This window comes from Marmota flaviventris, chromosome X (assembly GCF_047511675.1).
Source record: "Marmota flaviventris isolate mMarFla1 chromosome X, mMarFla1.hap1, whole genome shotgun sequence".
Taxonomy (NCBI): domain Eukaryota; kingdom Metazoa; phylum Chordata; class Mammalia; order Rodentia; family Sciuridae; genus Marmota; species Marmota flaviventris.
The window spans coordinates 46,006,419-46,030,085 of record NC_092518.1 but is presented as its reverse complement, the minus strand read 5'-3'; the positions used below and the strand labels follow the sequence as shown (position 1 = coordinate 46,030,085).

General features: G+C 35.8%; 1 protein-coding gene across 2 annotated transcripts in view; it reads left to right on the top strand.

Annotated features, from left to right (window-relative positions):
* Nucleotides 1-15,671, top strand: part of Wnk3 (WNK lysine deficient protein kinase 3) — a 152,732-nt gene extending 137,061 nt beyond the window's left edge. For both annotated transcript variants that reach the window (XM_071606048.1, XM_071606047.1), the window contains 2 exons: nt 12,205-12,407; nt 15,320-15,671. In XM_071606048.1, the coding sequence (XP_071462149.1) occupies nt 12,205-12,407; nt 15,320-15,649 (533 nt within the window). In that variant the 3' untranslated portion in view covers nt 15,650-15,671. The remainder of the gene's footprint in view (nt 1-12,204; nt 12,408-15,319) is intronic.
* Nucleotides 15,672-23,667: the final 7,996 nt, after the last annotated feature.

Genomic DNA, 23,667 nt, shown 5'->3' with positions numbered 1-23,667 from the left:
CCAGTGCCTCACACATGCAAGACAAGCACCAACCACTAAACTACAACCCCAGCCCACCCAGCCCTATTTTGTATTTTATTTAGAGACAGGGTCTCATTGAGTTGCTTAGTGTCCCACCCTTGCTGAGTCTGGCTTTGAACTCGATATCCTCCTGCTTTGGTCCTGAGCTGCTGGGATAACAGGCCTGTGCCACCATGCCTAGATTTAATATAGTTTTGATTGGCCTCTCCCAGATGGCTAAGGATGTTGAACATTTTTGCAAATATTTGTTGGTCATTTGTGTTTTTTCTTTTGAAAAATGTCTAATTAGTTCTATGGCCCATTTATTGGTTGGATTATTAGTTTTCTGGTGTTAAATTTTTTGAGTTCTTTACTACTCTGGATATTCTTCCTCTGTCAGAGCAGTAGCTGACAAAGATTTGTTTCCCATTCTGCAGGTTCACTTTTCATGCTCTTGATTGTTTGCTGTGCAGAAGCTTTTTAATTTGATGCCATCTCACTTATTGATTCTTTGTTTTATTTCTTGAGCTTCAAGAGTCTTGTTAAACAAATTGGTTCCTCTGCCAATATGTTGGAATGTTGCCCCTATATTTTCTTCTAGTAGTTGTGGTGCTTCTGGTATAATGTCTAGGTCTTTGTTCCATTTTAAGTTGATTTTTGTGCAGAGTGAGAGGGGTCTAGTTTTAGTCTCATACATAAGAATATACAGTTATCCTAGCACCATTTAATAAAAAGACTACCTTTTCTCCCATGCATGTTTTTTGCACCTTTTTCAAGGATCAGATAACTATACGTGTGGGGTTTATTTGTTTCTTCCATATCATTCTACTGGTCTTCCTATCTTTTTTTATGCCAATACCATGATGTTTTTGTAGTATAGCTCTGTATTATAACTCAGGATCAGGTATTATGATGCCTTCAGGGTCACTCTTACTGCTTAGGATTTCTTTGGCTATTCTGGGTCTTTTATTCTTCCAAATGAATTTTAGGACTGTTTTATCTAGTTCTGTGAAGAACGTCACTAGTATTGTGATGGGGATTGCATTTAGCCATTTATACAATATTAATTCTGGACATAAACATTGGAGGTCTTTCCAATGTTCCAATGTTCCTCTTCAATTTTTTTTATACTTTTCATTGTAGAGTTCTTTCACCTCCTTATTTAGATTGATTCCTCCGTGTGTGTGTGTGTGTGTGTTTAGGCTATTGTAACAAAATAGTTCTCTTGACTTCTTTCTCAGCAGATTTATTATTGGATTATAGGAAAGCTATTGATTTTCATATGATGATTTTGCATCCTCAACCTTACTGAATTTGCTTATCAGATCTAGAAGTCTTCTGGTAGAGTTTTTGGGTCTTCTGTGTATTTGGCCGTGTCATAAGCAAATAAAGTTTGATTTCTTCTTTTACTAATTGTATCTCTATAATTCCCTCCTCCTGCCTGATTGCTCTTCCTAGAGTTCCAAGAACTATATTGCATAGGGTTGGTGATAATAAATGGACATCCTTATCTTATTTCTTCTTTCAGAGAAAATGCTTTCAATTTTTCTTTGTTCAGTGAGGTTTTCCTACACAACCTTTAAAATATTGAGGTTAGTTCCTTCTATCTCTGGTTTCTTCGCTGTTTTTAACATGAATGGTTTTGGGGTTTTGTCAAAGACTTTTTCTGCATCTATTGAGATGATTGTGTAAATTTTGTGCTTGATTCTGTTTATGAGATGAATTGTATTTATTTATTTATTTATGTTGAATCACCCTTGTATCCCTGGGATAAAACCAACTTAATTATGTTGTACAATCATCTTAGTGTTTTTGAATTTAGATTGCTAATATTAAGGATTTCTGCAGCTATGTTCATCTGGGATATTGAGCTGTAGTTTACTTTCTTTGGTGTGTCTTTAATGTGTTTTTTGGTATCAGGATGATACTGGATGCTTAGAATGAATTTGGAAGTGTTTGATTCTCTTCTGTTTCATAGAATCATTTGAGGAGTATGGGCATTAGTTCTTTATTAATGGTCTGGTAGAATTCAATTGAGAATCCAAGCTTTTGTTTGTTGGAAGGCTTTTAATTGTTGCTTCAATCTTATTTCTCATTATTAGTCTGTTTAGGTTTTCTGTATCCTTTAAATTCAATTTGGGTAGGTCATATTGTCAATATCTTCTATATTTTCCAATTTATTGGAATATAAATTTTTTAAATATCCCCTAATGATTCTCTTTCAGAAATGTCTGTGGTGATATTGCCTTTTTAATATCTTAATTTCATTACTGAGGCTTGGAAAAATTTCTATTATTTCACTGAATAGGTTCTAAATGCCATTAACCTTTATCTCCTTTCCCTCTTCTACTCCTAGTGATTCTATGCAAAGTGATTCTATGTAAAGTGTTTTCAGTGTTGTCCCAGAGTTCTTATATATTTTGCTTGTGGACTTTTATTTATTTATTCTTTAGTGTATACTGATTATTCAAGTTTCATATACCCTGTCTTCAAGGCCTTTGAAGTTCTGTTTTCTGTATAGTCTAATCTTTTGGTGATCCTTTCAAATAAATTTCTAGTTGACTTATTAGTCTTTCCTAGAGGTTTATTCAATTCTTCTTAGAGTGTCTATCTCTTTAGTGAAATGGTCTTTTACCTCCTATATTTACTCTCTTAATTTGTTCCTTAGATCTTCTTTTATCTCATTAACCTTTTTTATAAACAATTTTTGTACTCTTCTTCTGGAATTCCATTCCCTCAATATTTTTGGTTCCCTTTTTGAGAGAATTGCAAATTCTCCAGGGAGACTTATTTGCCTGCTCCCTCATATTTGCAGAAGTATTTAGATTAACCCATGTGTTAGGATCGATTCCTCTTCCTCTTTTATGAGGGTGTCCTTTGGTATGCAGTTATCTCTTTTATAATACATCCTGTGTTTTTGATATATCTTACCTTCAACACCCAAACTCAGTATAATCCAAGTGTTAATTTCATTTGCCAGTGACTCTCAGTTTCCTGCTCCAGAATTGCTGATTTAATTCACTCTTGGAGAGTTGTTACAACAACTTCCTTTGATTCAGCAACTTGGAATCTCCGTTTTGCTGAGGATCAGATACCCAAGAGTGGTACCTGAGGTGCCCCCAAGCCATTCCTACCTGGGGCCTTGTGGGTTTCTGATTTTTATCTTCCCTATTCTATGTAAAGTATCGTTGAGCTTGAACAGGATTAATTTGTATGTGGAACATGGTATGCTGTCATGATGAGTTGTAGGTAATGATGTAGGTATAGCTCAATAGTAGAACTACTTATAATGTCAGAGTTGCAGGGCTGGAGTTGTGGCTCAGTGGTATAGCACATGCCTGGCATGTGTGAGGCACTGGGTTCAATCCTCAACACCACAAAAAAGGAGTAAATTAAATAAAGGTATTGTGTCTATCTGCAACTAAAAATTTTTTAAAAGTCACAGTTGCTTCCCAGCCACTTTCAGAAAAAGGGGAAACAAACCCTAACCATACTAGCATTAAAATAAATATCTGGTACCTACTATGATATATATAACACAAATTAGTCCAAACCTAGGAATGGCAGGGTCAGCAGTTAAGAAGAGCAACAATAAACAGCTCTGAATTAGATTTAGCATTAAAGAGCAAGTGTCAACTGTGCCATTTACAGTATTAATAACCACAAAAATGAATGGTGGGAGCAGATAGGTATAAATGTAAACTAAATAGTTATAAAAGATATTATAATTAGAGTTAAGAGGAAAGAAAATGAGTAAGAAGGCAAAAAAAATTCAAAATATTCAAAAAGTGAACAGAGGGAAAGCAGAATAGAGGTAGCAAGTGATGGCTATAAAAAAGTAGTTTAAAAAAACTAAATAGAGAAAGAGAATTTGACTTTTCGGGGGGTGGGGAGGGAGGAAGGGTAACAAGAAAGACAAAAATAAAAGCAATAACAAACAAAAAAGCAAACCAAAACAAATGAAAAAAACCTAATCTTCCAAAAACAAAGAGAAAATAATGAACTGTTGAACAAAAATAATAAAAATGGAAGTGTATATATATCCATATATGATTCAGTGCATGCATGTGCATGCGCGCGCGCACACACACATACAGAAAAATATTTCACAAACAATGAGGGGATCGTCTCCTCTGAGGTGGTCAAGGATGGATGTTCCCTGCCTATGCCATTCTGTGCTACTTTCTATTTCTTGTTGGCCTGCATATCCTTTATAATAAGGGCTGTGTTTTTAAAACCTGTCTTCTCTTTTGGTGATCTGCCAGCTGGCCCGGCCTGGAGTTGAATCTTGTTGTAATAGCTCTCAACTTCCCTTCTCACCTGTATAAGGTTGGACAAAATGTGAAGTACTGACAATTCTGTCAATTAATGATCTCCTGAATATTTGTAATCTTTTTACAGTCACTGGTTCCATGCTTATTTTTCCCCCTTGTTTTCCCTTTTAAGCCTGGCTTCCTAGGAGCTCCCCCTTTGTCCTGCATTTCTTAGTGTTCAGCCAGAATTTAAATATCTTAACCCAGAAGGGCTTCTATTCTGTGCTGATGGTTCTGTTTTGAGCTTAGAGATCCATTCATATATCAGGCTATTTTCTAGTATGACCCAGCTTTTAATTTCATCCAAGATCCATCATGCCTATTCTTTGCATGGCCTTGTTCCTTAAGTCAGTGGTGTGTATGTGGTTTGGGCCATCTAGTCTCTGCTATATATGGGATGCTTTTCTAGTCAACCCATGAGACATGCGGAGAATTTGTCAAACCCACTGTGGCTATCTCACTTCTCAGATCTCAGGCTAATGTAGTCCCTGCTTCTAAAGTTCTAAATCAAGAGAGTCCTTTCATCAGCTGCAAAGTTAATTTTTTTTCATCCTGTCCTCTCTTGGTAGAAATGATGGACAACAGATCTGAGCAAGGGTGATATGAACAGCCCTGTGCAAAAAGGCTACAGAGTACACAATTTTTGACTTGAATTTCATTTCATTTTCCTGAGTAAACACTTATCAATTTGTTGCATGCCTTTAAACAAATTCTGGAATGCTAAAATATATATTTTAAAATTTTATCTAATTTTATTTCTTTTAAGGGAACCTACTCATTTTGTCATTATAGAAGTCAGAAATTATTTCCAGCAAATAGGAAGCAAAGTATCTGACTACTATACTTTCTTTAAATTAATTCATTTATTCAAATATTTAGATGGGTTACAAATCATGCTCTACATTGTCTTCATGTAACATTTCCCAAAGAATTTTGTCAGAGAACCCATTTTTATTCTATTTTTTTTCCTTTAGTTTATATCTGACACTAGAGTCCATTTTGATATAATTACACAAGCGTGGAATATATCTTATTCTAATTAGGACCCAAGTCTTGTGGATGTACATTATGTTGAGGATGAACACGATGAGATTCACTGTGGTGTATTCATATATGTACATGGGAAAGTTATGTCAGATTCATTCCACTGTTTTTCCTTTTCCTATTCCCCTCCCTTCCCTTCATTCCCCTTTGTTTAATCCACTGAATTAATCCCATGTGTGTTAGCTTCCACATATCAGAGAAATCATTCATCATTTGGATTTTTCACTTAGCATGATAGTCTCTAGATCCATCCATTTATTGGCAAATGTCATAAAGTCATTTTTTTTATGGCTGAGTTATACTCTGTTGTGTATATATATCACAATTTCTTTATCCATTCATCTGTTGAAGGACACCTAGTTTGGCTCCATAACTTGCCAAGTGTGACTTGTGCTACTATAAACATTGATGTGGCTTTATCATTTGTAGTATGCAGATTTAAAATCCTTTGGGTATATACTGAGGAGGGGGATAGCTAGGTCAAATGGTAGTTCCATTCCTAGTTTTTTGAGGAATCTCCATACTGCTTTCCAGAGTGGTTGCACCAAGTTGCAGTCACACCAATGATGCATGAGTGTACCCCTTTCCTCACATCCTAGCCAACATATATTGTTACTTGTATTCTTGGTAATGGCCATTCTGGTTGGAGTGAGATGAAATCTCAGTGTAGTTTTTGTTTTTGCTTTGTTGGGGGAGAGGGTACCGGGGTTTGAACTCAGGGGCACTTGACCACTAAGCCACATCCCCAGCCTTATTTTGTATTGTATTTAGAGATAGGGTCTCACTGAGTTGCTTAGTACCTTGCTTTTGCTGAGGATGGCTTTGAACTCACAATCCTCCTGCCTCAGCCTCCTGAGCTACTAGGATTACAGGCTTGCACCACTGTGCCCAGCTTCAGTGTGGTTTTAATTGGCATTTCCCTAATTGCTAGAGATGTTGAACACTTTTTTCATATATTTATTGACCGTTCATATTTCTTCATTTGACAAGTATCTATTTGGTTTCTTTGCCCAGTTATTGATTGGGTTGTTTTTAATGGTGTTAAGTTTTTTGAGTTCTTTGTATACCCTGGAAATTAACACCCTGTCTGAGGTGTAGATAGCAAAGATATTTTCCCCCATTTTATAGGCTCTCTCTTCATACTCAGTGAACCCATTTTTATAGAACACATCTTAAGTGGCACTGCCTTAAAACATGCGCGCGCGCGCACACACACACACACACACACACACACACACAAATACACACCACTACTGTCTTCCTTTTCTATCCATAACTACACTTGTTCTGTGGGACACATGAGTGGATGCATGGTATTGTAATCTAATGTTATCCACAGTGTACATGCATATTTAACTCATAACATTAGCACTGTGCTAAACTGCAGAATAGAGTTAATATAACAGGCATCACACTGCTATGTTTAGAAAGACACTTGCAACATTGGCCCTTGATTGGTGTGTGTGAACTTGGTTTTCCTCTGTTACCTAAACTGGGAAATTGTTCACTTTGAGGGTAATAATTTGGGGGTACAAATATCAAAATAATGTTATTTATACTGAATACCTGTTTTGCATTGGGATGTCAGGAAATTTGGGTATTTGCCTCTAATACCACTCACTAATGAAAACCTTGGGCACGAAATCCCTGATGGGCATCTTGATAAACAAAATAAACTAGATTCAAAAAGTTAAGATTCGTATGTTTTCTGTCCTATGTAGAAAATAGAACAGCTGGGCAGAAACTTGCATACCTGTTCCTGCATTTTTTTGTTGTTGAAGAAAGGAGAATGCTCATGTTGGCCCTTTACAAAAGAAGAGAGAGTATAAGGAAGTTTGTACATAATTTTCTCAAGACTTTTGTCTTTCCCCTAATCCTACTGTGTATCTTTTCATGGAAAACAAAACCTTAGCCATGAATACAACTATACATTGACACCTGTGAGAACTTCTATTTAATCACAGAATATGTGGGTAATATTAGAGGGATGCTGGAAGATAATCATATTACATATATTGTCTTAATCCTCAAAACAACTCTGTTAAGGTGGGTAGCTATCAATGTTTTCTCTTATTGATATGGAGACTAAGATTAGTGAGGTTAAGCAACTTCCCTAGGATCTTACTTAATATACGAGAGAATCCAAACCTGTGTGACTCCAAAGTCTTAGCTTTTTACTACATACTGCATTGCATCCTTATACCACAAATTGCATCTGCAGTGATAGTCAAATTGTGGAACCAGACTAAGTGTCAACAGATGAATGGATGAAAAAATGTGGTATATATACACAATTGAGTTTTATTCATCCTTAAGAACAAAGTTATGTCATTTGCAGGAAGATTTATGGGACTGGAGAGCATCTTGTTAAGCGAAATAAACCAGATTCAAAAAGTTAAGATTCGTATGTTTTCTATCCTATGTAGAAAATAGAACAGCTGGGCATGGTGGTGCACTCCTGTAATCCCAGCAGTTTAGGATGCTGAAACAAGAGAATCTTGAATTCAAAGCCAGCCTCAGCAACAGCGAGGTGCTAAGCAACTCATTGAGATTCTGTCTCTAAATAAAACATAAAATCGGGCTGGGGATATGGCTCAGTGGCCAAGTACCCCTGAGTTCAGTCCCTAGTACCACATCACCACCCTCAAAAAAAGAAAATAGAACAAAAGGGGGGAAAATAATCTTATGAAAATAGAAGGAAGACTGGTAGCATAGATCAAAGAGATAAGGGGAGGAAGAAAGAACAAGGGGAGATACTGGGGAAAGAATTTGATCAATTTATGTTACGTGCATGTTTGAATATACCATAGTGAAACCCACTATACTATATAATTATTATGCACCAATCGTGTTTTTTTTTTTTTTTTAATTTGTATCTGTAGTGGGTTGGGAGGAGTGAATCATCAAGGGTGATAGTGGTCTGAGAATGTTTCATGCAGGAGGGTAGGATATGGGTTGATCTTAAGGATAAATGGTCAGGATTAAAATAAAGTGGCGTAGGGGCTCAGGTTGTGGCTCAGCGGTAGAGCACTCACCTAGCATGTGTGAGGCCCTGGGTTTAATCCTCAGCACCACATAAAAATAAATAAATAAAATGAAGGTATTGTGTCCAACTACAACTAAAAAATAAATATTTTTTTAAAATAAAATTAAGTGGATTAGGAAAGAATATTTTGAGTAGATAAATCTGCATGCTATTAAGGCATGCAAACGATAAAATACAAGATTTATTTGGGAGAAAGACTATATTGGGCGAAATGGAGTGTTGACACCAGAAAGGTTTTCTTCCATACTTAAAAAAAAAAAAAAGAACTTTGACAGCTGCCACTATATGTCCATTCTAGTGTTTGGTAATAAGATAATTTGTCTGATTTAACATAAAATTATATATTTAAATTTAATAAGTGAGATGTATTTATTTAAGAATAATAAATGACAGGGTCTGGGAATGTGGCTCAGTGGTACAGCACTTGCTTAGCAAGCATGAGGACCTGGGTTCAACCCAGCACAGCCAAAGAAGAAGAAGAAATAAAAAAAAATGAAGCAATATATTTGTTCAAAAAGTCAAGCATGATTTCCAAAGGACATTGCCATGTACACAATTTGAGAACCACTGTTAGCATAAAGGTACTATTCCCCCCACCCCCGAGCATACAAGTAGAATACTGAAAACCACATTTAACTAATGCTAATCTGGTGGCAATGTGAAGAATATATTGACTAGAACCAGGAAGTGAGTTCATTTACGTCATTGTAATCATAGTACAACATACATGAGATGATTAAGAGTTTAGAGAATTATGGAAATGAAACTAGAAGAGATGTTATATAGGATGAATTGCTATACTGTAGTGGTGGAGTAGATATGTGTGTGGGTGTTTAGGAGATCTAAAGGATCTCTGTCTGGGTTATTTGAAGAAAATTTGGTATCTTTAACAGAAATGTGACATATTGGTGAAGTGTCATATCCAGGACCATGAGAATTTTGATTCTAGGTATATTGAATTATTCCTTAAATTCCAGGTAGGAGTTGGGTGTGAGCTTGGAATTGCAGAGAGAAATCTGGGTTTCAGATTAGAAATAGAAACATTTGCAGTAGGTTAATAATCATCAAAACTATCTGAGTATAGGCATTGTCTTAGGAGAAGTTCTAAAAAAAAAGCAACAAAGATTGAACTCTTGTTTTATTCATTTCATCAATAAGAAATGAATATTAAAGAGTACCTTTGGAGTTCATAAGTAATGTTGCTACCACCTACCATAAACTATTTGCAGAAAACTTGTTTTTACTGTGCATTGATCAGGTATTTCCTGGCTTTTAAAGTTTAAGTGGTCTTTTATAGTATGATATGAATAGTAAAATCAATAAATAAATTTCCTACCATATGGAAAGCATAGCTAGACACCAAATAACATTCATATAGAATTTTTTTCTTATATAATAATGGTTCTTGGTGTGTGTGTTTGCAGATGTATGTATAGAGATTTCAGTTGCCTATTTAGGAGTGGTATTACTCCAGCTCTTTCCACTTAAATACTTGTTTTGATTTATTAGTTTTTCCTATACATGTTGGCTATTTTGCTCCAAGTGCAGTAGCTATCACTGACAGCCAATCTAGTTGTATATGGGAAGAATTCCTATATTGTATTTTCTTTTAGTACAGAAATGGTCTTAAATTTTTTTAAGAAAAGAAAGATCATAACAAATGTGTAGGAAATGCTCATGTGCTTGCTTAATTAAACCCATGGTTGTCTCATTCATTCATTCATTCATTCATTTCATTCATTTGGTACTGGGGATTGAACCCAGGTGCACTTAACTGCTGTGCTCCATCTCCACCCCTTTTTAAATTTTTTTCAACTATTAATGTTTTTTTTTTTTTTAATTTGTAGTTGTAGATGGACAGAATGCCTTTATTTTATTTGTTTATTTTTATGTGGTGCTCGGGTTGAACCCAGTACCTCATGCATGCTAGGTAAGCGCTCTTACACTTACACTTGCAGGCCCCGCCCAATTTTATTTTCTGTTTTCAAAAAACAAAAATGATATACAATATGCACTACTCCACACTTTCTTTCACTTATCAATTTATCTTGGTGACCTTTCCATATTAGACCCAGTGTTATATTTTTGTCTTTTTAACTAGTAAGTAGTCAATCTGCATTGACAATAAAATGTATTTTGATCATTGTACACAATTGCAGCACAACTTTTCATTTCTCTGGCTGTACACGATATAGCATCACTAAGTTTTTGAGAAAAGGTCTTGTTAGGTTGCTGAGTCTGGCCTTAAACTTGCAATTCTCCTGCCTCAGCCTTCTGAGTCTCTGGGATTATAGGTGTGCACCACTGGGCCTGGACTTAGAAATATTATTGCCCTGAAATTTCTCAACTTCTTAAAATTGATTTTGGACTCACTCTATAAGCCATTGGCTTGCAAATCACTCAAAGCAGTTGGAACTCTATGAATCTTTTCTATGAGGATGATTTAGTAAGCATGAATAATATTACTAAATTATGAAGACTTAGTGTGATGTTCACATTAGGAAACTGCACTGATGCAGTCATCTGTAATTGATTTATTTCATTTATTTGAACATCTTATACTCCAGAACTAATGTGGTTCATTAAAACATCTTTGTCCTCGTTCCTGCTATTCTAGATATTCTTTTAAAATTTTAATCATAAACAGAAATATTGGCAAAAATGAAATGTGATTCTAGTTTTCTGAAGCTTGTTGAAAGTCAGTATGGTATATTGAAAAGATATATTTTTCTTTCCCAGGCTTTAGAGTTCCGAGGCCTACCTCTGCTGGGTATTGCTTGGAAAAACTTAGGCTTTTCACTTAACTTCATCAGGGTCTATTTTCCCCATTATAAAACAAGTTGCTTTGGCTATACATTTAAGGTTCCTTAATTTTTTTTCCTGGTAATGAGGAGTGAACCCAGGGTGCTTTACCACTGATATACATACCCACTTGCTATCTTCCTTCCTCACCCTCCTGAGTAAGTGGGATTGGATCATAGGGCATGTGACACCGTGCACAGCTTAGTTTTTGTTTGTTTTATGGTGCTGGGAATCTAATCCAGGGCCTGAGGCATGCCAGACAAGTACTCTACCACTGAGCTATATCCCCAGCTCTTAAGGTTCCTTTTTAAAATTTTTTTATTTGGGGTGGGGGGTACTGGGGATTGATATCAGGGGCACTCTACCACTGAGCCACATCCCCAGCCCTATTTTGTATTTTATTTACAGAAAGAGTCTCACTGAGTTGCTTACTGCCTCAGTGTTGCTGAGGCTGGCTTTGAATTCGTGATCCTCCTGTCTCAGTCTCCTTAGCTGCTGGAATTATAGGTGTGTGCCAATGTACCTGTCAAGGTTCATTTTTTAATGTTATGTGATTCTCCTCCTTCTCCTCTTCAACCCTTCCCCTATTCAATGGGTTGAAATCAGGGCCTGGCACATGTTAGCAAGCATTCTCCCACTGAGCTATACTCCTAGCTCTGTGATTCTTTTTTAACTCTTCTACCTGAGGAAGTATCTACCTGAGGAAGCTGATAAAAAGATTAAAGTTTAAAGGAGATTCTTTTTATTATACTTGAAGTACACTTAAGGTAATCTTCTAATTCAGGATCTAAACAATAAGAAATTTTGGAGAGTGAAAAGGGGTATTGTTAGTGAATTACTGCAGGACAACATGTTTAAATCAGAACTGTCTCAGGTAAACTAAAATGTCTGTTCATTCGGTATGTTCCACGTATTGTTCTGTTAAGTGCATTTTTGGCCAAAGAAGTTATCTATATTAATTGTAATTCCTTTACATGGTTTCCCTGTTTTATCTTACAGATCCACTATGTGTAGAAAGTAATACAGCATCGTGCCAGCAATCTCCAGCCAGTAAAAAAGGGATGTTCACAGATGACTTACATAAGCTGGTGGATGACTGGACAAAGGAAACAGTGGGAAATTCTCTTATTAAGCCAAGTTTAAACCAACTTAAACAGAGTCAACAAAAATTAGAGGCAGAAAACTGGAACAAGGCATATGAAGTAAGTTTTTTATACTGAATCCTCTTTATTTATGAGAACTAAAATCATAAATGTGGATATACTTAGGCCTATGATTATAGATACTGTGAAAAAGAGATATGACTTGAAAACATAGATACTTTTAACCTTGTCTAGATTTTTCATATCTTTGAGCAAATTATCTTTTAGATCAAGGGTCAGCAAGCTTTTATAAGGGGAATAGCTAGTCAATATTTTAGGTTTTGCAAGCCATGCTGTTCCAATAAGTCCAGTTTGTTGTAGTGCGAAAACAGCATTATACAACATGTAAAAAATGGGTTTGGCTTTTTCCATTAAATTGTGCTGTATGAAAAGCAGTGGCAGGCCACACTTTGCTGATCCTTTTAGGCTATTCTATGTTAAAATCAATCAAATAAACATCAAAAAAGAAAGCATCTGGAATGAGTGTTAATTCAATCTGCTGCCACAAGAAGAGTTTGCATTTTGAGGGCAAGCTATCCTATGTTGCATGTCAATATTCTTAAAGCTCATTAAGTTAACTATCTTTGTCTGGTATTAGAATTAATTTTAAAGCTGCTTAAGCTAAAATATTATAAGAGGTTTGTTGAGTTTATGGAATGGAAACCCAGTGGCCTTAGGTGTACATGCAATTAAAATGGAGAAATATGTCTATAATGTATTCTGCAGTGGGAAGAATACATGCTTATAAAAGAGCATATATAGTATAATTTATTAAAAAATCATACACATTTGATACGTTTACATGCATAGAAAAATATGAAAACCCATGAGGAATATGCTAGATGGTGGAATATTGGCCTTATTTTATTTTGAATTTTTCTGTTTGAATTTTTAAGGTAACTTTTTTTTTTCAAAATAATTGAATCTGTTAAAATATGAATGAAGGCTTAGAATCTCATCCCTCATAATTAAAAGAGATATATGTGGGTGTTATGTTTGTGTACATGCATATGTGTGCATATATAATCATTAAACAGTTCAGTAAAGAAAGTATGAAAATGTATTTATTGTTAATTTTGAAAAAACTATTTTAAAATCCTTTATTTTACAAACTAGTAGGCAATGTATTGCTTGTAGGCTCTGTGTTTTCATCTTATTCCTGGCTCCTGTTGACACACAGATAGTATCACCATTATAAAATTTGTAAGCCTTTAGAGGCAAATTTCAAGACATAAATGCATTTGTACTGCCAGTGAGAGACCCTCTGAATACGTTGTGAATGGAGGCTTTTTATTACTTATAAAATAATACTTACCATAGAAAAGTACAAGTTTTAAAATATCATCATCATATCTTACCACCTAGAAATAGTTGTCATCAACTTTAAAACATCATTTCAGATTTCTTTCTGTCTAAATATGGATGCATGGAAACAACTTTATAAAAAATGTGATCATACTGTTGGGGTTGGGGTCATAGCTAAGTGGTAGAGTGCTTTCCTACCACATGTGAGGCACTGGGATTCATACTCAGCACCACATAAAAAATAAATAAATAAAATAAAGTTATTGTATCCATCTACAACTAAAAAAATATTTTTAAAAATGTGATCAGACAGTATATGCTGTTTTGAAGCATAACCATTAAATTTACTTTAACAGAAGGAAAACACTGATATAAACAAGGGATGGCTGATCAATGGTTTTTCACCTCAAAAGATGTTGTCATTCATTTTATTTTTTTAAATTTCTTTTTTATTACACAATACCTTTATTTTCTTTATTTATTTTAATGTGGTGCTGAGGATCAAAACCAGGGCCCCCACACATACTAGGCAAGTGCTCTACCACTGAGCCACAACCCCAGCCCCTCATTTTTTTTACCTTTATTTTATTTATTTATTTTTATGTGATGCTAAGGATTGAACCCAGCACCTCGCACATGCTAGGCAAGCACTCTACTGCTGAGCCACAACCCCAGCCCCTGTCATTCATTTTTGAGTTAAACTAATACCCTTTACCCTAAGTTGAAAGTTTCTCAGTTGAAAGTTTTGTTTTAGATTGATAATTTAGTTTACAAGATCTAAGCATGAGACTGATAAGAGAATTGCTTACATCCAATAGAATTATTATTTCCATGTGCATGAGATTTCTGTAATCTCTATACATGTGAATTAGTCACAATACAATATAAGAAGAATCAGGCAGGAATATATTTCTTAATACTGCCAAAAATATAATTATTTCATTGTCTTCTATAACAAAAATATCAGATTTTAAGATAGTGAATAGAGGGGCTGGGGTTGTAGTGCAGTGGTAGAGCACCTGCCTAACATGTGTGAGGCACTGGGTTCAATTCTCAGCACCACATATAAATAAATAAAATAAAGGTCCATTGATGACTAAAAAATATTTTTTAAAAAAGATAGTGAATAGAAGTGGGTAGGAAGACGAAATTTATTGAGCACCCACTATATGCTAGGTTTTTCTTCTATGTTATATTAACCATGCTCCTGTCTCCAAAGAATTATATAGTAAGATGGGCTATTCTCACCTATAGCACTATATGAAGTCATGCTAAGGACTGACAAAAGGAAGTAAGAATTGAAGGATAGTGGTAACGTGAGGAAACTGTGAATGGGAATTTAGTATGGGCCTTGCAGTTAGTTGGAACTGTGTTCCAGTCACCACTTCACTATTAACATGCTTAGTGCTGTTGCTTGGAGTTACCAGTTTTGAGATTCTGTTTCCTCATCTGAAAATGCCTACCCTGCAAAAGCCGGGCAGTTAAGAAGATGAACCGAAATAAGGTATGTAACTATGCTTAGCATGAAGAAAAGTTGCTCCCCAAAATGGTACCACTCCAAGTATTAACAGGAGTAGTAAGCCAAAAAGAATAGGAAGGAATATAGATTGATAAAAGCATATAAACAAATAAACTGATCTTTTGTTTTTACTTTTGTTTTTTCTTAGAATACTCTATCTACTATGGGCTACACATCAACATGGATTTCTTCTCTGTCCCAAATTCGTGGAGCTGTCCCAACCTCCTTGCCCCAAGGACTGCCACTCCCTTCATTTCCTGGGCCATTATCATCATATGGAATGCCCCATGTTTGTCAGTATAATGCTGTGGGGGGTGCAGGGTATCCAGTACAGTGGGTAGGAATTTCAGGGACAACACAACAGTCTATAGTAATTCCTACCCAATCTGGGGGACCGTTTCAGCCGGGGATGAATTTGCAGGCATTTCCAGCTCCACCAGTGCAGAATCCTGCTACAATCCCTCCTGGTCCCAAGTGAATCAGAGTAGATGATGAAGAAAAGGGAGATTTTTTTTTCAGAATTATTTTCAGGACACCTAAGATATAAAAGTTTCTTCTCCTTGGGTTCTGCCATATTTTCCCTCATTTGAGTTTACTTTCAACTGTATTTTTTGTTTTTCCAATGTGGTATTTGATATAGCTCATCATTCTGTAGAAATGTGCAATGTGCACATAGTACACTGCACACAGAAATGTTTTTCACTTCAATCCTATCCTCTTTGATACTTGATTTTTAAAAAAAAAAAAAATACCGTTCAGAATGCTTTAATAAGCTCAGCCTGAGCATTACCATTTCCAGGACACTTTCCACGCGTTGCTGAGAAGCCCCCATTTTTTACTGCTGCTATCTGCAGCTGGATATTTTACTTTAAAATGTATAAAAATTACCTAGATTGATTATCCCCAAGCATGGGTGAAGTGAGACCCTCCAATAGCCAGAGTCTTGTGGGTTTCTTCACGTGTTTATCTTAGGTTTACCTTTCACAGAAGGCAGGGTAACTTGCTGCAGGAAATTTTTTGGTATTTAAATTTATGTTAACTTTATCAACCAGTACAGAACATGAGCCCTTTTTAATGTGATTTTCTTCCCGTCATCACAGCAGTAGGAGTGAAGCCTTGTTTTGAGTGAGGCGGAGGGAAAGGAAAAAACAGAACTGTAACAGTTCCTAGATTCTACAGATATTATAGCTGCTTTAGGATTTCGGTAATAATTCAAAGCAGCTATCTCTTTGTTTCTCATGTGCACACTATATTGGTTTTGAGCATCTGAGAGGCATTGGTTTGGCTTGCATTCTTTCGCAAGGGATATATTGCAGCTGATATGAATCTCATTTAGGGAGAATCCTTGTATTCCTAACAGGGGATTCAAGGTACACCTCTAGCGATCCATTCTTCTGAAGAGAAATTTACTTGACACAGTAGGTTTTGTAGGTTTTGAGACTTACACATGAAACACTGGCTTTACAGGGTTCTAAGAGATGTAGGGTATACACTGTCCTGCAGTGAGATAATAGACCCTAGAAGAATACTATTTAAGTTGCCCTTAGATTTTTTGGATTCCATTTTTAGTTGTTATAATTTCTTATTAGTATCTATAGCGTCTTAGATGATTTTAGATCTTAGATGAGTTTGGCAGCCTCTTTAGAATCTGAGAGAGATCACTGTCAAGTTGCACTTTACTGGGTTTTATCCAGTTTTAGGAGGAAGGGAGGCAATGTCAAAATGTACACCTTTGGTTTTTAAGAAGGTTAAATATAATAATTTTAAAGGCTGGTCACAGGGTTACCTAATGTTCAGTCTGTGAAACCCAAATAAAATTCTTAAATGGTATTTTCAACTCCCAATTATACATGTTCAAACTATTTACCTTCCACTCCAAAGATTTCAAGGTCATTTCTAGTACATCTTTACCTAATTAGGAGTTCCGTCTACTGGTAAACATTCCAAAATTTCCCTCAAGATCTCTGTTAAGATTTTCCACCATAATCCTCTAAAAATTGTACCCCATGGGCTTGCCAGGTAATGAGAAAAACAATGGGTGTACGTCTCTCTCTCTCTCTCTCTCTCTCTCTCTCTCTCTCTCTCTCTTTTTTGGCACAGTCTACTTTGTAACATTTAGTATCCTTTATAAAATAAAAATGTGTCTTATTTGGTTACCTGAGGATCACACCCACTACCACAAAGATTCTGTCACTATTACTTGGGGTATCTAGGGCAGCATTTTAAGAATTGCTGTTGATAAGAGTCAGTTTCTTTTCATTAAACATCCTGTTTTGGATAAGGATGTTTTATGAAACGATTTCTTTCCAAATCTTACGTACAGAGTCTACAAATTTCTTCTACAGTATTGGTTTGCAATTTGAAGTGATTTTAGGACATTAGTGCACTGCAAATGCTTATACTGCAGTGTTTTCCATTTATACAAAAACAGTTCTCCTAAAGTCCATAATTCTTTAAAACTATTTGTGTTTTATTATAAAAGTTGGCTTTGTGTAATTACATTGAGACATACAACCTATGAAGTGAAAGTACTATAGATTTTAAGACCTCTTCTTCTCTAGTTCTCTTTTTAAACAATGTACCCCAGGATTTAAAAAAAAAAAGATCCGTGGATGACATGTACAATTACATTTATTAATGGCTGCTCTATATCATATGTCCTGCATTTTTGTCACCACCTCTGTTTTATGTATAATTCATCATTCTTGTTTGCCTGCAGACTTTTGCAGTGCCTTGTAATATTTAGAATCTTTTCAGGTTTTGCTGGAAAGAAATGTAGTCTTCTAAAGTTTGAAGATGGTGAATAGTGTACTGCTGTCTCCATGCTGACTGCAGTAGCTGGATTAACATATATGTTATATATACGTTGTGTATATATAATGTGAGTGTAAATTTAAAACTACAGAAAAAAGTGAGTTTGTGCAGAAATGAAGAAAACAATGTTATTCACATCGCTGTGGGTTTTTATTTACTATTTCCCATTACTTAAATGAGATTATAGTCACTTTGACTGTAAATATTGGCTAATTTTCTATCTAGGGGTTTTGCATTGTTTCATAATTTTACTAAGTCATATAATAGTGCTGTTTTCATCCTTGCCTGAGGTACTTTTCCTTCCTAGAAATAATTAATTCTTGAGGTAAATCTCAGAAATTCCCTTCTTACTTAACAAAGAGCCTACTATATAAAAAAAGGCCTTCTACTCATTTCCAAAAACACACAAACCTATCCTTTTCATTTTCTTTCTTGTAGAAGAGAAAAAGGTTGTGCTTAACCATCGTGCTTGTAAAGTTTATTTGGGGGGATAGTCTGTATGTCCAGCCACCATGTTTACTTCTCAAAGTGCAAGTCTGATGAACAGTACTGTATCTCCATATGTGGCAATGTGAGTATTTCATCATGAAGTACCTGCTGCTATGTTTGTGAAGTTGGGTGTAAGATCATAAGAATATGAAACCAGTATTGGTGTAAATCTAAAGTAAATAACCCTATGTATATTTGTAGCAGTCTTGAATCTCTATTTAAGGTAATTTGCTGTAATATAACAAATATCCATTCTGTTTTTCATCCCTTCCTTGTCAGTTTTATATCAAGCATGAAATCTCATGGTTTGACAGCAAAATTATCTGTGAAAGTTTAAAAGGCACTTTTCCGCTGTGATTTTTGGATTGAGTTTAGAGTGTTATGTACAGTATGATGGATGTATCATCTTAGAACCCCAAATTTAATTCTAATCCAGTTACTTTTGTTTATCTACCTCGTTTCAGTGCTGTTTTGGGTGCACAAGTAAACACTGCCTGTGAAACTTGCATTTTTGCCTTGATTCTCAGTATTCTTTCAGATTATAAATCTGGCTTGCCTCTTTGTCCCAGCACTAACCATGAGTTTGAGATGAGAGAGATCATCACTCAGCCACCAATCTGTGTTTAAGTGATGAGAGCCATGTGCCTATGTGAAATAAGCTTAGGGGATTTGGGGATGGAGAGCAGAAAACTAAATCTAAATGGTGATGATATAGGACTTAGTTGTAGGAATTAGTTTAAAAATAAACAAATGGTTTAAAAGTACCTAAATTAGTCCAGTGCCTGTAACTTTGCATTTTTACTAGAGATGCATTTCTCGTCTCTGTGCCTAAAGGGCTATGGGTTGAAATTGCTTTAACTACCACAGTGAAATATTTGACAAATCCTACAGCAATGACCTGTCATTTAACGTATTAGTGTACTGCCAAGTATTTGCGTGATATTTTGTTACTTTACAATGGTTGAATGCATTTGAGTTGAATTATAATTGGTGGTAAGGGTTGTATATAACTATCCAATCTCTAAAGTTTATGGAGGCATTGACTTTATTCCTTGCTGTATTTTCTGAGTGATAAAAATGATGCATTCCTTCTTCCCCAAAAAACTCAGCAAATGTTTGTAACCAGATTTTCCTTGTTTCACATGTTTACTGTGTAACACTACAGCATATTTAATATTAGTAAAAACTGTAATTTCAGTCATCATGCATAACTACATTCCTGAGGTATATTTACCATCAGTTTGAGATTTCAGTTACTTCATCTTCTGTTTGGTTCAGAAAAACTTGGGCCATGAGGTGGTATGCAGGCCATTTTTTAGAATAGATTATTTTTTGAATCTGTTATTTTATTGGGGATTTGTTTTCTCTCCCCATGTTTAGAAGACGAACTAGAAAAGGGGGTGTGTGTGCACAGAAAAGGCCTTTGATTTGGTGAATGTAATTTCTAGGATTCAAATTTTTTAAAATCCAGATTATAAAATGGTAACACTCAAACTTGGTAAGATCCTTTAAAGTAGAATAAGTATGAAATTTTTATGGAGTCAAGTGCTTTCAAGTCACCCTGGAAATAGTCTTTTTATGAGAAGGATGAACACAAACATTGGTCAGGAACATTGACAACCAACATATGAAAAGGCCTGGGGTAGTAACTAGGTTACACTAAAGTTATTTTCAAGTGAGATAGCTGGAAAAGTGTGCAAACCACCAGCTCCAATTCTAGAAGGTTTTCTTTTAATTAAAAAAAAAAAAAAAAAAAAACTCAAATAGAAAGGCTAAAAGTCAAGCAAGAAGGGAAGATAGAAACTCGGCTCTGAGAAAAAAAAAATGTGCCAGTGTAAAATAAACTTCTAAATGTGTACTTGTCATCCTTCTAGTTTTTTAAGTTGTATTTCTTTTTCCACTATAACTTAAGGTTTGAGGTTGAGATTTGTGGTCCAGAACATACCCTCAGCAGATATAGTGACTAATCGGAAAGTGCAGTTGTTCAAGGTCTGTCATGCTCAATCACTTAAAGCTGTAATTTGTTTGATATGAATATTAAGCATGTAGACCTAGTGCAGCATGGGAGCCACTCAGGAAGTTTATGCAATTAATAAACTTTCATGCATAATTTACTATGAAGTATGCAGAATTTCAGCCACTTCTCTACACTTAACATTTAGTTGTATTTGTGAATTCTCCTTTCTTAATTGGGGAATGTAGCATTATATAGAATGTTGTTAAACTTAATTTTAATCCTTTATGACATTAACTTTTTTTTTTTTTTTTTTTTTTTTTTTTTTTTTGGGTAAACCAAGTGATCTGCCTTTCAGCAGTTGTCTGACTTTGGTTCTTTGAAACTGTGATTTTTATTTCATTTGTACCCAACCATTGTTAAGTATTTTGTTTTGTTTCCTGGAAATTTTGTTTTGAAACAGAAAATAAAGGCTGTGTTAAATGAGTATGTTATCTTATTAAAATGCTGTCATAATCACTGCTATTACCTGGTTTAAAATGATTATTTATCAAATATAATTTAGCAGATTTAGGAAATTAAATCCTACGGATTATTCTGGCCTAAAACCAAACAAAACTAAGCCATGTGTTACATTTTGATTTACAGGTCCAACAGATTTCCAGTTTGACTCCTCTACACTTGAAAATGAATCATAATTGTAACCTACTGTGAAATTTTTAATACACGATAGTCTGTAAGATAGGTCTATTACTATCTCCACTTTACAGAGAAAATTTGAGGATCAGGATGATTATAAAGAGTTTACTAGGGTCACATAGCTAGTAAATTATGAATCCTAAATCCAAACCTAGGTCTGCTTTACTCTGCAGCTCATGGGGGAAAATTCCAGGCCATATTGACTATCATATGTACTGTCTGCATAATAGTCCAAATATATCTAGAAAAAATTCATCATTTTGATTTATATGTATACTTTTTACATATCATACGTGAAACTGAACCCAGTGCTTCTTTCATAATCTCCCAGGTACACAAACTTATGAAGGAATATTTCCTTTCATATTATGGTTCTCCTTAGAAAAATGTACATTTGGAAATTTCCCTCACTTCTCATTCATCAGTCTGCAATGACTTGTCATTTGACTGTGTCAAATCACATGCTTATTTGATAATTATATATAAGTATGTATATGCATATGCAAAGAGCCCTAAAGGAAGAGTAATAGGCCTGTCAGAAATATTCAAGTTTCAGGGTGTGGTGGCACATGTCTGTAGTTCCATCTATTTAGAAGGCTGAGGCAGGAGGCTTTCTGGAATTCTATGCCAGCCTGGGCAACACAGTGAAAACTTGTCTCAGGAAAAAAAATAGAGGGCCAGGGTCATGGCTCAGTGGTAACATTTGCCTAGCATGTGTGAGGCACTGGGTTCAATCTTCAGCACCACATAAAATAAATAAAGTAAAGGTATTGTGTCCATCTACAACTAAAAATAATATTTAAAAAATAAATAGAGGCTGAGTCAGGAGGATCACAAGTTTCAGGCCAGCCTCAGCAATTTAGTGAGATCGTGTCTCAAAACATAAAAAGGATTGTGTTAAAGTCCCCCTGGATTCAATCCCCAGGAAAGAAAAAAAAAGTAAGGAGAGATATGGGGGAGAAGAAAAGAAAATAGAAAGGAAGGAGGTAGGAGGAGAGATTCAAAACTAGATGAGTTTTAAATACTTCTCAAATTGAGAGTTTTTAATAACTTCTCAATTTTTGACCAGTGACTCGGAGGCATTTTACCTTAGGTGAACCCTAATGGGAGGCAACAAGGTACCTAGTGGAACAAGCTGTGGTTTTGTGACTCACAGACCCTTTGACACTCAATTTTCTTATTTGTAATATGAGTGGTTATATTAATTGACATGAAAAAGCAGTTAACTCTGCCCCTAATTTGCTAATTGTGCTTATTATTCAATATTGATTGTGGCTTTCACACTAAACTTGCACTTGGGAGGTCAAACTGGTTTGGAAATAGCCCACTATGTTGTCCAGGTTGGCCTTGAACTCCTTGGCTCAAGAGATCCTCCCAGTAGTTGGGACTAAAAGTACTTGTGACCGTGCCTCACTCGGCCCTGATTCATTTCAGTTAATATGTATAACATTTGGAGTCCAATAGACCTGGATTTGTATTCTAACTTGTTAACTTGGGGATACTGCTTAATTTATAAGTTTCAGTTTCCTTCTCTAAAGAAGATTACTGTCTCAGTAGCCAAAAAGGAGGAATGGGGAAGTAGGAAGGAGTAATGGTCCCAAAGCAAGAGTAAAACCCAGCAGGACAGACAATAAATCCTAAAACTCACGTCTGGCATCCTACATACATTATGGAAGGAGGTAGGTCCCCAAGACCTTGGGTAACCCTGCTTCCTTGGCTTTGCCAAGTTGCAGTATGCATGGCTGTGATGCAACTGGTACTGGTGGTTTTCCCACACAGGCATTGTGTGCTGCTGGTGACACTAACTTTCTGGGGTCTCAAGTGGCAGTCCCACTCCCACAGCTCTAGGCATTCTAGTGGAGAATCTATAGCAGTTCAGTCCCTGCCACTGGCCTCTGCCTTGTCCACTAGATTCCCTTTGAAATCTTGGTAGAAGCCACAGTGACCACATAGTGCTATTCCTGTTTCAGCATCAATGTAGATACCACTAAGGTTAGCCACTTGCTTCCTTTGGAGCAGTGGCAAAAGTTATGCCTGGGCCTGCTTAACCATGGCTGCAGGGTCTATGGAGCACTCCACTAGAAAGCAGGGAGCAGAATGCCATGGTATCCCTGGGCAGCAAGCCTGTGGAGATCACACTGTGCCTGTTTCCCAAAAATATCCTGCCCTTTTACACATCTGGGCCTGTGATGAGAAAGGGCAGCCTCAAAGATTTCTGAGATGTCCTTGAGGCCTTTTTCCCATTGTCTTGAATATTAGCACCTGGCTCCCTGTGCTAATCTTTAGAAAGCGGTTGTTCATTCCCACCCTCATTTGTTTCCCTGAACATTTTTTCCAGGCTATAAATTTTCCATATAGTCTCATTATAATTCTCACTGAAAATGGCCAATAATAACCATGCAGCAGCCTGTATACTTTGTTGTTCAGCTAACTCTTCTGCCAAAGATTCAATTTCACCACTCTTAAATTTAGCCTTCCACAAAGTCATAGGCATAGAGACACTTTGGCTAAGGTTTTCTCTGCACGTTTGACATGTACGT